Raw genomic sequence first — 17,908 nt, forward strand, 5'->3', positions numbered from 1 at the left:
TTGAAGAATGGGTAAAAATTGCTGCGCAACAGCAGCTGATAAAGAAGAGTAAGAATATGTGAGAGAAACAACTCTGCAGACACCAAGGTCAGTGGAGAAGGAGGGGAGGAGGTGCTCCAGGCCCCGGAGCAGAGATTCCCCTGCAGCCTGTGGTGAAGACCATGGTGAGGCAGGCTGTCCCCCTGCAGCCCATGGAGGTTAACAGTGGAGCAGATATCCACCTGCAGCCCGTGGAGGAACCCATGCTGGAGTAGGTGGACACCCAAAGGAGGCTGTGACCCCGTGGAGAGCCTGTGCTGGAGCAGGCTCCTGGCAGGACCTGTGGACCCATGGAGAGAGGAGCCCACGGTGCAGCAGGTTTGCTTGCAGGACTTGTGACCCCGTGGGGGACCCACGCTGGAGCAGTCTGTTCCTGAAGAACTGCACCCCATGGAAGGGACCCACGCTGGAGCAGTTCGTGAAGAACTGCAGCCCGTGGGAAGGACTCACGTTGGAGGAACTGTCTCCCGTGGGAGGGACCCCACACTGGAGCAGGGGAAGAGTGTGAGGAGTCCTCCCCCTGACGAGGAAGGAGTGGCAGAGACAACGTGTGATGAACTGACCGCAACCCCCATTCCCCATTGGAGAACAAGACATTGCTTGTGATTGCCTTGTTTTCCAGATAAGGAGAATATTTTAGGCTCCAGATCTGTCCATAATGATGCAGTTTCAAAAGCAATACACACATTTAAAAAAAAAAAAGAGAGAGAAGCACAGTCATAGGTGTTCTTGGCTTCATTACATTCCTGTGTTTGTTCATCTCCATTTCAACTGTAAAGGGGCAAGGGAGTTGATTGAGGAAGGATAACAAGCCAGATCAGAGAAGCATATTTGGAAGTCTAAAAAACCCAAGTAACTTGGCAAATATTTGTTTCCTAATGTAACTCACCACTGAAAGCAGACACAGCAAAATACTGTGGGGAAGTCCTGAATCAAAATTCAGGAACTAATCTACAATCTGTTAAATGTTGCATCCTATTTCTAACATAGGATACACTAAGCATCTAATATTTGCAGGCACAAACAAAAAACTGGTGTAACAGACCATTATTAAAAGCATAAACGTCAAAGTAATTAATAACCATTAGCATTAACTGCTGCATGATATGAATATTTTTGAATGTATTTCAGATACATATAATCTCAAAAATAGATCTACAGTATGACAAAGTTACGATGAATACTACATGTTCATTAGGAGAAAAAAAAAAGCAATCTTCCTTACCTGCTATTGCTTCAAGACTAGGGATTGCAATAGTGCTGTAAGTGCTAATACATTTACAGGACCATGTGCGAACTAAGGTTTCCTCTGCATTTTCCAGGCCCGGCAATCTGTCCATGAAGAAAGAGCCCCACTGTTCAGACACAAAGTAAGGAGCTTTGGGCTGATCTCCCTGAAAGAAAAAGAAATAAAGATGTAATCTTAAAAAAAAAAGAGAAAACTTCTTTCTGTATCCAACCACAAGCATTGGCTTAAGGAACCCTAGTGTTTCTCTGATTTTCTGGGAAAACTGTATTGTATCTCGGGAGCAATGTGACTTTAAAATATTATAAAGAAAAACAATAACAATCTTCCTCCCATAAGTCCCCAAGCTCCTGTTTATGCAATTTATGGATTCCCTAGGACATAAAAAGTTGGCTTTAAATATTTTTCCCTTAAAAAATCTTCTCTTTTCCCCATTTTTCTGTTTTTGATAGAGTGAATAGCCTGCTGTCTTTCTCTGCTGGAGAAGCGGGGTAGCTGTGGCACAGACCATAACCCAGCCTGGAACTCCTCCTGGGAGAAAGGAGTCTCCCGGTGCTGGATGGAGTAACTGCAAAGGATGCATCATGCCACCTGTGTCATGTTATCTGTTTCTGAGCTGAGGAATGAGTGAGAACCGAGCCGCAGGATCCATGGAGAGCCATTCAGTTGCCTAGCAAATTGTGAAAAATTTTTTTTTTTTCACGTATATTTTCAGACAACAACATGTAGACTCATTATGTTTTAAAGAAAGCATTAAAGCAGCATTGGGAAAACTGATTTTTTTAGCAGTTCATCTTGAAACCTGCTATGTATTGCCATAAGCAGCCAGAAAAAACTCCAGGAGGCCTCTACAGCAAGATGAAAAAATGGAAAACAAAACTGTGAACTACATTATAGAAAATCTGTTAAAGTCATTTGTGTGCAAAGTATCTTTTCAGACCAGCAAAGCATAGAATAACAGGTATCCTAGCGTGTGCCTCCAGATTCATGAACTTTTGTACTTTACTTTCCATTTAACCTCTTTCTTAATATTTTTGAGAATCTGCTGGAATAATTTGTGTTTATGACAGAGGTCCGTGGCTTTTGATCACACGAAAGCTGTTGATCCAGCCGAACAGACCATGCCAGTAAACACAGAGCCATTCTTTTTGTGATTCTGCGTAACAGTTTTTTCTCTGAGCATAGCTGGGGGTGGGGAGGAAGTATCGATTTGGACAAATATAGATATTGGTTTCCGTCTTCTGATGTAAATAGGTTGGAAAAACCCCCTGTATCTTTTGTTTCAAAACAAGCAGTTAACTTAAGAATTGGGCTCTTTTCTGTTGTTTTTTGCCTCACACACAGGGACAGCATCTTACATTCTTTTTTGTCAAATCTCATCTTTCCATGCAAATCCCAGGACTTTACATCAGTTATAATTAAATGTAGATGCTACGCTGAATTAAAATCTGTTTGCCAGCTGGATGACACATGCAGAAAACTCTTAAGGCCGTTACAGCTGTTCAGGTGATTAATCAAAACAACCACCCCAGTACTGGCCCACGTAAGCATTTGCACAAAAGACAGGTCCTTGTTTATTGACAAGAGAAAAAATCTGAGGCTTCTGCTTTTTGAAATGTATGATTGGTTCAAATAGGCAATTAAAATTGCAGTCTGAGGAAATGAATTGATTTTTTTCAGAAGTCTGATTCTCAGAGTGGGAATTTCTTCCTTATAAAGGAGGAGGGAGTTACATTTTGGATTTACCAAGCCCGTAGCAAAACCAAACCCAGTTAGATATGAGACTTGTCATCAAGTGACCTGGTAGAGAACTCCTGTCATTTTGCTACTGGCTTATCTCCACACGACAGGGGCGGTTTGGTAGGCTAAATCTCGATCTCAAATCTGAAAAGAGCTGTCAAAACTTTGCCCACATCCTTAGGAAGCATCAGACATCGCTCCCCCCCGCTAACTGATGCCTAGAAGATGTCCGTATCTCATCTGCAGCATACACAGCCTGCAATGAAGGACAGACCACGTACCATGAATCTATACATCTGCGAAATGAGGCAAAAGTCCCCTGTTAACATTGCTACTCCTCACACGCCTGGAGGCACATGTTCAGCAGTGGGGCCGAGGAGCTCTGGAAGGTGCACCAGCCACTCCGGTAGTCCCCAGACACGGGGTTTGCTCTCGCAGCAGGACAGTAGATCCTGGGAAGTGCTGAGCAATCCCTCTTTCTTATGCAAAACCCCCTAGCATGTGGTTTTGCTCTCAGGCACGTTGGTCAGACAGTAGCAGGTCAGACGTTGATTGTGTCAGTTGAGGGTACAAAACCTCAAAGACTACATACATCTAGACTTCAGAGAAATAACGATGGTACCAGCATTCCCCAAGTCCCAGGGCTTTACACTAAGTTAAACCACCTGGAATACTTACTATCACCTTTGCTTTATTAACTGCAGACAAATAGGGCCTGTTAACAGAGCAGACAGAATCTGTTAATAGGACCCTTGGGTAACACTGATTTGTCAGCTTACAAATGACCTTTCTAAAATACAAATAGGCAGGGAGCTGAGCTCTGAAGTTTTTCTACATTTGGTAAAGATATGAAAGAAAGAAGGATGTAAAGGAGAGAGGAGTGAAAAATCAAGCTGTCAGTATTTTTTAAAGGCATTGTTTAGATGGAGATTTGCCATCTATGCCATCGTCTTTGTACCAAGCACAGAGCACTAGGATTACTTTACTGCATCCAATATGACGGATGGCACTGATAGCTGTATGCTTTGTGCCAAGGTAGTAACACCACCACTGGCTCTTAGTGCCAGCAAAAATCAATGCTGAAAATACGGTTTTGCTGGTATAATGGCAAGTATTCGAGGTGTTTCCGCCAGCACAGCTGTGCTGGTCACAACAACCAGATGTCCCTGAGTAACACACCCATGCTGGGTGTGCAAATGGGCAAGCCTGCCACTGGTCTAACTTGGGGCACAGAACCTGCCCCCCACAAGTCATGTGCAAATATAAAAGATTTCACCCATGATCATTGTACCTAAACTACAACATGGATCACTATAAGCAGACTTTAAAATAAAATGCATTTCACTTCAGGATATAGCTTTAAGGATATTGCTTTAACTCGCCAAGCTTCACAACAGCCCATCAGGTTGTTCCTGAAAGTACTGTTAGATTTGTGTTAAAGATAAACAGGAATAAAGAGACAAACAGAGCCAAAAGGCACAGAGTAATTAGCCTTGTCTATGGTGATGGCAAGGGAGTTCTGGAAATTCGGGGGGTTAAGGGCCCTGACCCTCCACTAGGCAATACTGTAAAAATTAGTTTTTCCTTCTAACTGCAAAAATATCATCTCTATCCGCCAATAAATTCTTCGATTTCTGCTCCATTCATTCCTATAGGCCAAGGTTTTTATACACTGACTAGCTCCTCTGTAATCATTTCCCTCGAAATCCTGGGACAAGTTCCAGCTTTTCTTCGAGTTTTCATTGATGGAATTGATCACACATTTAAAGAACAGAAGGCAAAAACAAAGCCTCCAGCCAAGCAAACAAACCCCCAAATCTGGGGGGAATCTTGTTTCAACACAATGCTTGGTATTTTTTTTCCCCCTGCATGCTGCAATTCACTTAGGAGCCGAGTAATTGCATGAATAGTTTTTAGTTTGCTATTCTCTTGCTCATTTGGTTATGACTCATATACTTGAAAGAACTGCAGTTGTTACCATAATTTCACAGTTATGTGTATCTGGCTTATATCATGCATTTAATTGAAGGGAAAAGACAAAAACTGCTAATGAAAATGGAAATTACTAGCCTCCCAGTTTGTGTGGGAGGAGGTTGTTTTCTTCCCCTCTCTCCATTAGTGATGAAATACCAGTCAAACAACCGAAAACAGGTTTTTGTAATTTCTTCCTGAAAGATGCAATTGCAGATTAGAAGTAATACTTTATTTCTTTAATAATATTTTGTAAAGATTGATAGAAAGGAGGATTGCATCTTGTATTAAATTTTCAATCCCTCTCTGCACACACAGCAGGACAAGGAAAATTTGCAATAGTATTGTATTATTTTTATTGCCAATGAATGATAAGGCTGATGAACATGACTAAATCTAATCTGTTAGTGCCTAATTTTCCAAAACCACCTGACTTTGTAAAATGCTTTGAATTGGCTTTTCTCTCCTCTTAACCAAAGGGTTAATGGGAGAAGTTGATTAGGGGAATGAAAATAAAATTTTCATGGGCTTGAAAAAGGAGTCCCTTTGAACTAGTCCTGTTAAGTTAGTGGTGTCCAGTCAACTGCAGAGATATGGATGTGACCTGTTGTTCAGACTCCAGTGAGCAGCGTGGTAATGAAATAACACCACTGACCTGCCTCGGCCCCCCTGGTTCAGGTTCCTTTAATCAACGCAATTCATTTCTCCCTTGCTTGCTTGCTGTCACTGGAAGCGGATGTAAACTGAACAGGGGTTGTGTGTGGCAGGGGTGGTGTCTCCCCGAGATACTGCAATCTCTTATCAGGAATACTACAGCGTTAGTGAGATGTCAAGCACCCTTCTGAAAGTCTCAATTTCCTGCTTGATAACTGCAGCGATAGAGAAGATGGATCTTGTGAGCAGCTGACCAGAGGTATTGCAACAAGATAAAACCAAATCATCATCAAGGGCTTAGAAACACATAACTCAGTAACTCTTTCTTTGTACTTCCAGGAAAAGAAACATTTTCTGGCTGTTTAAAAATGTATGCTTCAAAAGTATGTATCAAACATGTTTAAGAAACCATGGTTGAATAAAAAATCCCAAACCTTACAGAGATATAAGTTCTATGCAGCAATGCAGCAGAGTCTCCAGTCAGATAATAAACAAATTTATGGAGGAGACTGAGTTATTTTTATAGCCTTAATTAATCAAATCAAATCATATTAACCTATGTAGCGCTACTACTCACTCTTCCTTTTTTTCTTCCCTTTCTTACTGAGAAACACCTTTTTCTTGATAGGAGACTTGAGTTTGTTTGTCTTCATTTTTGTTTTTCTACAATCCAGGAAAAAGCCTAAACATTGATGATTACATTTCCTTATTTCAGTGACTGAAATGTCCTTGTCTGACCTTAGTTTAGAAATCCGGATAGTGGGGAAAATATTAGATACGTCTATTAAAAAAATAAAGAAATAGATGTCACATCTATATTGTTTTAGTCCCATTGAAGATATCCTTTTCTCCATAAAACCCAGGGGCTTTTAAAACGCTTCTTAGTCAGATTAAAAACATCTCTAATATAAAAGCACCCTACAAAAATCTTCCTATCAGTAAGTTAGCTTTTTAATCACAAAGAGTAATTATTTAAAAAGAAAAAAAAAGTTAAGTGCTTTCAAAGCAAAGTGCAAAAAGCATATCTATCTCTCTGCAATTAGAAGAAAATAAGAAAAGAACAAACACTCCAAACGGAGAGTGAAGCTGCACTGTAGTTCCTACATAGGACATGCTGGAGGTACAACGCTGCCGCCTCGGCCACCCGAGCGCCATTCCCCGTCTACTTTGTTCTTCGGCAGCGGAGAGAAGGATAAACCATAGTAACCTTCCACCTTCTGTGGGGGAATTCAAGTGTGGCAGTTGTGCTAAGGCCCCGATTCCCGGCTGCGATCAACTGGAAAATCACATTATTTATCTGAGATAACTATCGGTAGTCTGCATTGGACCAGACTTTGAAACAGTCCCTCTTATCTGAGTGCAGCTGTCACCAAAAGAAACAACCTTGAGGGAAGCAGCAAATTAGAAGTTCTTTGTATATAAGGAAAGCGCAAGTAAACTCTATTTCACAGAGAGAGAAAGAGAGCTTTAAAACAACCTAATAAAAATTCCTCCGTGTTTACTGTTGGCCACGACACACAGGAAAACATCATGAACTCGGCAGAGTTCAGGTCCTGGACTTGTGATAAGCGGCCATGAAATTTCTCCTTGTAGGACACAGGGCAGGCTCTTGTTACTGAAAAGACGACTATGTTTTTTGGTTAAGAGACTGCACATACAGCTCTTTTTCTGAGGTCTGTGATTGAGCTCCGGGTAGAGGCTCTGTGTCACCCAAGCAATGCCAAGCTGGGACAGGATGACACCTCCCGGTGCGGCAAGGAGGGCACGTCTGCGAGGGATGCTGACGCTGCTAGCAGCCTGGCAAGATAAGCAGGCTCATTCTCAGCACAGGTGGCACGAGGCTTTTTTGTAACTTATTTTCTTCTGTTCCAGGAAACATCTGCAAGGAACCCTTACCTCATATTTTCCTTTCTTCTCCAAGGGCTCAGATTCAGTCTCTGCAGGCACCACAACTTTGTCCCCTAGAAGCTCCTCTAAGATGAAGACGGTTTCCCAGTTGCTATAGTGACGAGCTGGGAAAATATCTGAGTGCATGCTGTCACCAAAATAAACAACCTATGAGGGAAGCAGCAAATTAAAAGTTCTTTGTATATGAAGAAAACACAAGCAAACTGTATTTCACAGAGAGAGAAAAAGAGCTTTAAAACAACCTAACAAAAATTCCTCTGTGTTTGCAGTTGGCCGTGACACACACACATCTTATTAACGTCACAGTTTGGGGTTTTATCTTCAACCAGCTCCGAAAGTAAAAGGCTGGCCCTGCACACCCTCCTCGCTCTCACCCTCCAGGGGCAGTGGATGGGGATGCCCGGCTGGGACCGGCACAGGGGACACCGCTGAGATTTCTGACTGACAGAAAGAGCCTGCCAGGAAGCAGTAGAAAAGACTACCAAGAAAATACACTAAACAACGGGAATGACAACTTTGGAAACAAGGGAGAGCATGGAGCATCTCTCGGTGACTCAGAACTCTTCTGTGTCCATTTACCCACTAGGGAAAATGTGGTCCCACCATTTTCAGTGGCATTTTCACCCATCCAGACCTGTAACTAAAATAACACAATCCTAGTTTTCACTGATGCCACCTTTTAATCTATTTATTTGATCTGTTTCCTCAGGGGGATTGTTTATTTCCTGATTTCAATCTGATTCTCCCCAAAGCTGCCGAAATGCATGACTACACACAGAGAACAAAACATCTAGAAAGTTTATATACTCTACTGATAAGAAGACCAATATGCTGCTTCCAGTTCTGGACTGCAGTCTGCTATACAACAGCAAGCATAACCAGAACAAAAATTTGTGACCGATTACATCAATAACTTTAATGAAAGCTTGTCTGGTGAATTTTAGACTGAAACAGGGTATTTTCAGAAAGATTTACTCTCACTTAGAACATACCTTGGGATCCAACTTGCCAGTCATCTTCTTCAGTAGTTCATAAAGCTGGATAGCATTACCTTGGGAATACCAGCCGGGCTTGTCCAGTGATAGCAGAGCCTCCTGCTCCTCGTCATTCTCTGAAATCACCGAGCAAAATCGCTCACTGTTAGTGAGAGCAGCCTATGCTCCTGTACTCGTGAGACACGTGAGAAGCTGCCTGTGCACAGCTTGGAGATCATGGTCTATTTTGACAATAAGCCAGCTCCAGTGTCTGGCTCAAGTCCTGGTAGTGACTGTGGGTTCAGTCAAGGTGTTTGGTAGCTGGGGGTTGGCAGACATTTGTGAGAAAAGAAGCAGCCAAGCCTCGTCTGCAAGGGCTGCAGAAGAGCTGAGGAGTCAAAGTCATAGGCTTTGCCTCCCAAACACTGCAGCAATGAAGGCAGGAAAGCACACTGACCAGACTGATGGAGGAGCTGCTACAGATCTAAGGTGAAACCATGAGATAAGACAGACTGTCAGAGACAGCAGCATGTACCTTTCCCCACAGACAAATTACCTACTGCTTTTAAACACTGACATAAATACAACAAAACAGACTGAGGTGGCTCTTACGGGCATTCGCTAGCCTTATATCAGCACAAACAACGAGCAGCTCCAGTTATCATCCAGTTTTGAAGAAATGACAAGCAGACAATATTGCTGCTGGTGGTATAATCCACATTGGCATATATCCACACTGGCAGCTCTCAGTGAATCGGAAAAATCAGTGGAAGCTGAAACTCCCCAGTCATCACCCAACTGTGCCATAGGCTTTGTTTCTAGCTGGTCCCAAAGCAGCTGGATCTGTCCTGGTGTCCATGTAACCTTATTGCTCATTCAGATCCATGTGCTATTGCCAGATGAATTCCTTTTAGCTTCTCGCTGGAGCCAAAATGCTAGCCTTAGTGAACCGATAAACTAGAATTTCATGATAAATATTAATATTAATGTCCTCTGTCTACTGAAGTGGTTAAAAAAAAGAGCTATTTTGTTATTCAGTCTCAATCAAACATACCTTATCTTTTATGCTAGAGACAGAGGGTTAGAAGCCAATACAGTGCTTTGATCTGACTTAGGTGTAACATCAGGACTTCAGTCTTTCTCCTGCTTTATAGAATTTTTCGAAGTACTTAAAATTGTTAGGAAGAAGTCTAAGATAGAGCAAACTTGATTTGGTTAGAGACTGCTCTAAGCTGGAATGCAAATTTTGGAGAACAGTGAAATGACAAGACAGCTTTATGTTTAAGAGCACTGAAGATGTACATGGTGCAGTACATTGGTCCTTGAAAGAAATAAAAAAAGAAGCAAAAAGACGGAAATAGGTATGTGGAGAGAGGCAGTACATCATTCTTTAATATTATGAATCTAAGAATTCGAATAAACACAGGATTTATTCTCAGACAAAATGATTCTATATTAAGGGTGTTTTATAAACTAGGAAAAAACAAGGAAATTTGAAGTTGACACTAACAATTCACGTAGAACTTGCGTGGGAATGTCTTTTCCTTTGTTCTTCTTCAGAAACCTAACGATAGTAATAATACTAAGTATGATAGCATCCGTAAAAAAAATCTTCATTTCCTGACTTTTAAAATACTTTTGACGGAACAACTTTTGATCAAACAGAAGTTGTCAAACTTCAGCAAATTTCTTTTATTTTCCCTGTATTTTTAGACGTATTTGTAAGGCTGGCTGAACAAGTAGACACAATCTTCAAATGATATGGACATAGAAAAATAAACTTATGAAAACAACTCTTTTGAGCTGTTATCAAAAGTTTCTTGAAATTTGTGAAGGTTTGTATAGCTATCATTGTCTCTCCATTCAGTCACTCAGGAAAATACTAGAGAAAAATGAAGCTATTCTGAGAGTGATTTTTGGAATAACAACATTACATTTGCGAATAGGAGCCCTATGTATTACAGCAGCACCAGAAGGCTCCAGCAAAGAGCAAGACCCTGCTTTGCTACCTCTATGGGAAGGCATGAGGGGCAGTCCTGACTGAAAAAATTCACTCTAATTACAAGGTAGAAGATCTCTCACTCTGTGAGATCTATTACTGTCACCCCTAGCAATGGGATTCATCTCAGTTAACTCGATGCATCCGGAATTTAGGCTTCTAATTTACAGTTACAATCTGAACTCGTTGGCCAGGATCCCTCGGTAGGCAAAAGAGAGGGCAAGAAGCACTTTCTAGAGGTGCCAGCTCTGGAGAAGGAAAGAATTTAATTAAGTTAGGAACTTCGCTTTTAGGCAGTGAAATGAAGGGAAATTTTGAAGCCTGGTTTCCTCCTCTACGCTTGGAGGCAGCAAACAGCATTGAGATGTCTAATCCATTATGGGAACACCTTGATTTTGGAATGAGCTTCAGAAATTTGAGGAATTAGGAAAGGTCATTTATAACATTGAGTTTTAGGGTTATAGGGATAATGACTCTGAACGGGCAAACCTTGCCTCGAACCATCTCATATGGCTGCTTGTGCTCACACATCTAAGGGTGACTGTGTCAATCTTATTTCTGAAATCTGAAGTGGGAGGAAATTAATGGTGTTTCAGTTGCAGTAAGTCATTAACGAGAATGGTTTCTAATCCACTTACACTTTCCCTGTGGCAAAATATAGTCGAGAAAATTATTCTTCAGCACTGGTTCTTAAGGTCTCTTGTAGTAGTTCTGCCACGTAAAAACTGACAGGCAACAACTTAAAAACCCATTAATGACACCATTGGCTCTGGCCTTGTATTGTATCCTTCAGATAGCAGCTACATGACAGTGCTGAAAAAATCTGCAAATTTCCTGCAAAAATGCTGCATAAATGTGATTATGGTAGTTCCTAATATATTTTAGATATTCCAAGCCTAACATTGGCTACACTCAGACAAGAGGAAAACTGCTGCTGACCCTCCTTCCACTTTGCTGTTATTGATTCGTAAAAGTTCATTCAAAGGTCAGAAATGCTATAAATATTCCTGCATCAGGAAGCAACACATATATAGGCGGGGATGCTAATGCTTCAGGTCTTACAAGCTGGGAGGAAAAGGAGACATCCTGACAATTTCAAACAGACTGGATAACCAAAAAGAATTTCTCAGATGATTTAGATAGAGCGACTTGCTTCCTTCTGAAGTCTAATATTTCACTGCAACCTGGCTGTAGACTGAAAACGTGCCACGACAAGAAACCTAAAGGTCGCAAGCAAGTAAAATTAAAATAATTAAACCCAGAAAATCATTCTATTAAAACACTCACCCAAACTTCAGCAGTGATTCAGAGCTGTTTTCCTGAGGGGAAGTTACTGTTCCTTTTTAAAAACAACAACAAAAGCTTGACTCATGCTGGGGCAATATTAATATTGCTGGAATGGCGATTTGCATATTGCTGTGTCTAACAGCTTGGGAAATGTTTTCTGATTCAGAGATGTACTCCCATCACCATTAGCAGATATGTTTTTTCAGATAAACCAATTCACTAACAAGACTCAATATCCTTTTTCTTGTGAGAATTTTCTTGCCCGCCTTTAAATGTGCGGTGCAGGTTTATAACATGGGCTGAGGAACATCTGGTTTCACTCTGAATGAATATGCAAAAAGTAATCAGTGAAGCTTATTCCCATTTAAATGACAACCGATGGTAATTTACTTTGGCAGAGAGTCGCTCTTGGGAAAGACTCTGCGCACGCTTGCTTACTGCCGTCTGCTTTGCTATCCATTTATGGGTTATACCTGCTGAGATGGAAACCTAAACACAGGCAGTGCTGAGGTTGTGTCCACACTGCATGTTCAGCCCAGGGTCTGAACCTGGAGCTCTATCCCTAACCAGGCTGGCGTTTACACTGTTAAACCCCAGCCCATGGGACAGGGCTCGTGTTTGGGAAGCCTGAGGTTAAGAGAGAAGCTAAGAGGTGAGGGCGAATTTACGCTTTGACAGTTATTCACCTATACTCAGCCACACCTACACCGAGGCTAATCTTCATCAGCTCACCACCCCTGAGGCCACCACCCTGCGCTGCTCCTCCAGTTGAGTGCCCTACGGCGAGTGCTGGTTTCGTGGACCCACCAGTGACTCGCCTGAGAGCCAGAGGACATTTCGCACCTACTTGACAGGGCAGAGACAGGGGTAAGAAAGCAACTCCAAGTGCCTGGAAGCCATGCTGGCCGAAGATGTGCTAGGTTTAACTGCAGTGTGTGTAGAGCTCCCCAGCAGCCCCTTCTTCTGCCTTCCTATCTTTCTCCTGACAGCCTTTTACTCATTTCCATACAGTACTAGTTAGACTGGCTATTAGGGTTACTGATATTTTTTGTTCCTTTGAACTGTACAATAGAATAAAAACATGCGGTGACTATCGCTGCTCGTGCGTGTACCTGCTCCTGCCTCCTCCTACCCACGGGCAGCTCTTGCGGACTCTCGCCGCAGGCAGGCGCTGAGCACAGACGGGTGTATGTGTTTATTAGCACACTGAAGCCCTGGTTACCGCCTCAGGGGGGTACTGTAAAACAAGTACGTTTTATGATCCACAGCTATCATACTGATATGCCTCTCTGCAATTTAAAATAATGTCATTTCAGGCCCTGAGGACATTAATGTAAAAGCCGGGTTATGCTCCAGCCCAGCTTGCAAGCACAGTCTGATTCTAGATGACATTTTGAGCTCACTTAAGAAACACAAACTCTCTTTTCCAGAAGGGGACTCGGGGCAGGAAAGCACGTCGTTTTACAGTCGAGACAAAGGGACCTGCATAAGTAAAATCCTTCTGGTGCCTTCTTCCAGCTGTAAAGGTAATGAGACAGGATGACATAAGCTGTAGAGTTCCCCGGAGGGCATGCTCTCCATGAAGAAAGCAAGTACTTACAAGCTTGCTGGGGGTAAAACTTCATACCCTATGGGCACCCTTCTGTAGGGCAGCACCCCAAATTCCTATGTATAGATCAGCCACCTTTGCTGGGTGGTTTCCAGGATTCATGCAGATATTACTGTGTGTTTTACCATCCCTGAATTATTTCTGCGCCCTGGAAGCAGCTGTGAAATCCATCTGCCCGACACGTGCACCAGCGTTTGCCAGTCTCCTGTTTGGACGACTGCAGGGGAGTGATAAGGAACAAATTATTCCGTTAGCATGATGCGCTGAAATAAAAGGTTAAGGCTTCCCAAAGTGACTAGTGATTTTGGCCATCTCCATTTTTGGCTGTCCAATCTGATTTTTTTCAGAAAAACTCTAAAGATCAGCTCCCCTTTCTGCCCTTGCATCATTCTGCCTTCTTTGGGGTGGCTTATGGTTAGTGAAACAAAGGCTGAACTAAGCAGAGTAAAAATTCAGTTTTGCAAACTGGGAACATGATTTTTAATTGCACATAGGCAGTGATACATCTTTCTTATGCTTACCAATCCCAACATATATGTGCTCATATGGAGGACTGAATAACAGTACTACTAAAAGCTGGCAATACTCTGAAAGAACACCATAGATAAAGCTGAGAGAAAAGTACAGATACCATCCCATGAAAAAAATAAGCTATTTAATAATAATTCATATGTGCTACTTATCCAATTACTAACAATTCCTTTTCTCACGATGGACTTCTGTTCTTTCGCTCATTTATAAGGCCTGAAAAGACCAAAGTACAAGATAGTGTATTTTCAAATTGCCCTGGGCATGTAAGAACCACAGACCCCCTAGAGAAGAAAAATAAATAAATAAAAAAGAAGTTTTACATTTTTAATTTTACTAAAACCTTTTTAGTTTTTATTAAATTCTGCCTTACTGCTTAATTGTGCCAAGCAACAGGCTATGTAGAGACGAGCTGAAGTTTTACTTGTTTGTAAGAAAATCAGTATTTCCTTTATAGAAGTCAGCAAGTAAGTTTCTTTAGGAAGTTTTGATTACTGTATTATAGGAACTGAAAATCAGAGCTCACTACAGATTTAGTAATTTGTTTCCAAATCTGTCAAAGCACTAACTTTATACCTTCCCAGGAACAGTCTGGCTAATGAACAAAGTGTTTCCATTTAAAACATTGATATGATGAAATACAAGCAAGGCCTTTTTTTCCTTGCAAAAGGAAAATCACTTTTTGGAAAATGATTAATCTACAAGTTCATTTTTAAATGTAGTTCATGCACAGATTTGGTGAAGCTTTTTCTATAATTTTATTTAATTGTATTTATAACTCAGAGAACTTCTATTTTGGAAGGGTAAGAGGGACATAAATACAAAATTTCATTTCGTCCTTGCACATATGTTGTAAGGTTTTTTTTTTAATTGGGATCTTGGAGAGGTACAAAATGGCAAGAAAATAAAAAAATTCCCTCCCCAGAACAGTTTTATTCTGGACCTCATGAGTTTTGTAAGAAGCTCCAGAACCTTATAAATGAGGTACTCCCAGTATCCACAAATGTCCCCAAATAACCCTATCAATATAAATATCATAGTCATCCTAGAGATCCCTATATAATTATGGAGAGAGACAGGCTTTTCCAGAAAGCATTTTGAATTCAAGTAAGTTAGGAGAGGTATAGTAATTGAGGAAAAAACTGACATAATCATTTCAGGAATATGCAGTTCAGTTCAAGCAACTGTCTATAACCTTTCTTACTAGGGTGTGCTTCACTGCTGAAGAATGGCTGGAGGCAGAAGATGGAGGGAAGCACAGACGATGAGACGAGGGCTACCAGTCAGTTCTGACCTGACCTGTCACTTCAGAAAAATGTCTCAATTTTCATAACTAAAATAAAATTGAGATACACAAAGCATCTTCTTTGCACTGTGCAGACTGTAATCTGCCAGTTTATCCTAAGCCTCTAAGTTTCTCTAGTAATACCTACTGAAATAAGGCATATTGCAACTTGCTCTTGGACCATACTCTTCCCCACTGAAAATTGACACTGCGGTGTAGTGGGGAAGAACTTCCTGCCATCATTTACTTTGGCCTCAAACATTAAAAAAAAAGAACAAAAAAAAGAAAAAAGTTCTTTAATCCTCAGATACAGAAAGACTAAGAATTTTTTCCCCCTACATCTTCACACTTCAGATATAAAACGTGTATGTAAACTAGAATAGACAATCTGATTCTGCATGAATGTATCTCCATAAAGCAATATATGGACCCTGCTGCAAGGGGCCTTTGTTTTTTATTTCTTCAGTTCCCTGAAATATGTTATTTCAAAGGGCATAATAATTGCGAAGTAGACATGAGCATGCATAGTTATTGCACATACTCATTCGCCTGGAATACACAATAGACATTTTCATTAACTTTTATAAGAAAACTATTTATACAGCCAAGTTGAGTTATGATTTATAAGAAAGCTTCATTCTTTTTTCCTAACTTATTACACTACCTCAAATCTCTACTTTAATTTTATTGATTACTTCTGAAGTTCCAGCTCTCCAAATATCGTCTGCCTCTGAAGGGGGCAGTTTTTCATCAACCTTTAAAGACTAACTTAAGATTCAAGATTCCACAGGTAAAAAATGAAATGTGGGAATTAAAAAAAAAAAAAAAAAAAAATCCACCCAGCCTTCTGCCTGTTAATAACTGTACAAGCATTCTGTAGCAGCAAATAGTGGTTAAAACCTTGCTGATACTGTCCCTCTGACTCAGTAATTAAAAAAGAAGAACCCTACCCCAACCCACAACAGTTTCCTTAGCAGAGTGCTGCTGCCGAGCCCGGCAAGCTCAGCAAGCGTCGGCGAGAGTGTTCCTGGAGAGTGCAGAGGCCCGGTCACTGGAGCCCGGGCATCTCCCCACTGCTGTGTGGAGGTTAAAAAACTCAAGCATGTTTTTTTCCTGTCTGAAAAGGGGAAATTTCTCAAAAAAAAAAAAAAAAAGAAAACATGAAAACAGCTTATTCTCTCAGTGCTTCACAGGTATCCTGCTATTTAGAAGTTGCGAAGTATGCTCATTCCCAATATTTCTAAACAAAACTGGACGCCTTAGAATAATCAATTTTTTCTGGAAACAAAAGCTAACATCTGAGACTACTGAGAGAGGGATTCTGGCTCCTGTTGACCCAAGACTTCTTTTTATCACGCGGTAGAAGAGAAGCATTACATTACACACTTAAAAATCATACCATAGTAAAACCATTTGAATATGGCTGTCAGGGAAGAGACTACCTTGGCATTGCTTCATATATGTACTAAATTGAGAGTATTTTTATAGGTTATTAACAATACTTAGCACTTCAAGTAAAAATAAAAGAAAAAATCTTTAATTATAATCAGAATATGATGGCATGATATTAAATAGTTAAGGACCATTTTCTATTAGAAAATACAGAAACTGCCACTAATAGTTTAAAATCTTAGATATGAAACATACCAGAAAAGAATAAAATATCAAAACAATCACAGTAGGTGGTCTTGTTCAGTAGCAAATAGACTTTTTTTTCCTGATACATTTTCTGCCTTATATTTTGTTTCCCTTTGCTTAAGAAAATGTTCAAGAAGCACCAATAAGACAGTTCGGGGCCTAACACTGATTTCAGTTTCAGAGAATTTCCCCTTGGAGACATATCTCTGTTCATGTATCATCAATGAATCCCAATGGGGATTTTGCAATTTTAGATGCTGTTAGTATATTCGCTACCGCATTTTATATTATTACTATCCCTTCTAGAAAAAAACCCGCTAACCCTTAAAAAACTTGGGGTTGTGCAGTGCACCCCTGACACAAGCAATGTGCACAATAGGGTCCATCACAGAAAGCCTTTAACAGAAGGTGCTAAAGAAAGAATATTGTTTGGAGTTGTGCTGGTGAGCAATTAGGTGGCACTACAAGTTACAGCTAAACAGGAGAAAGAGGAGAACATAAACTAGGAAACCTCCCCAGACCATGGGTGGACTGCGGGCTGGAGCACGGGACAGCTGGGGAGCAGGATGGCCAAGCCGCAGCCGGCTCCTCGAGCCCGTGCCTTGCGGAGAGGTGTGGGGGAGCTGTGCCTGAGGATGTCTTTGGGAAGGGTGCTCGTCCTTGGGGGTGCAGCAGGGAAAAAGCATCCTAATGCAGCTAGTGTTTGGGGGATCGTGGTCAGCTGCACGGGGGGAGGACGCTGCACCCATGGTTTGGTCTGGATTAGTCTGGCTTTTGGGATAGGGAGTCACCAGTTCTGCCACTGGGGGAGCAGAAGGGAAGGACAAGGCGTGTGCTTGTGACAGAAGACAGAGTTCAGTCTTGAGGTCTGGGGACAATTTCATATCCCTGTGGACCACAGTCACGGATGAATTCAAAGGAAAGACAAAGAACATGACAGGGTTAGAACAACTGGCAGAGACTTCAGATGCTTTTTAAGGTCTGCTATGGGGCCAGATGTGTCAGGGAACATCAGAATGAAAAAGAACAA

General features: G+C 41.3%; 1 protein-coding gene across 1 annotated transcript in view; it reads right to left on the reverse strand.

Annotated features, from left to right (window-relative positions):
* NT5DC1 (5'-nucleotidase domain containing 1) overlaps positions 1–17,908 on the reverse strand; it is a gene marked incomplete at its 5' end in the record, with an annotated part of 46,369 nt that overhangs the window by 8,932 nt on the left and 19,529 nt on the right. Inside the window, 3 exons of the mRNA XM_009586992.1 lie at positions 1,265–1,433; positions 7,547–7,705; positions 8,551–8,669. Coding sequence (XP_009585287.1) covers positions 1,265–1,433; positions 7,547–7,705; positions 8,551–8,669 — 447 coding nt within the window. The remainder of the gene's footprint in view (positions 1–1,264; positions 1,434–7,546; positions 7,706–8,550; positions 8,670–17,908) is intronic.

Source organism: Fulmarus glacialis, unplaced genomic scaffold, assembly GCF_000690835.1.
Source record: "Fulmarus glacialis isolate BGI_N327 unplaced genomic scaffold, ASM69083v1 scaffold21300, whole genome shotgun sequence".
Lineage (NCBI taxonomy): Eukaryota > Metazoa > Chordata > Aves > Procellariiformes > Procellariidae > Fulmarus > Fulmarus glacialis.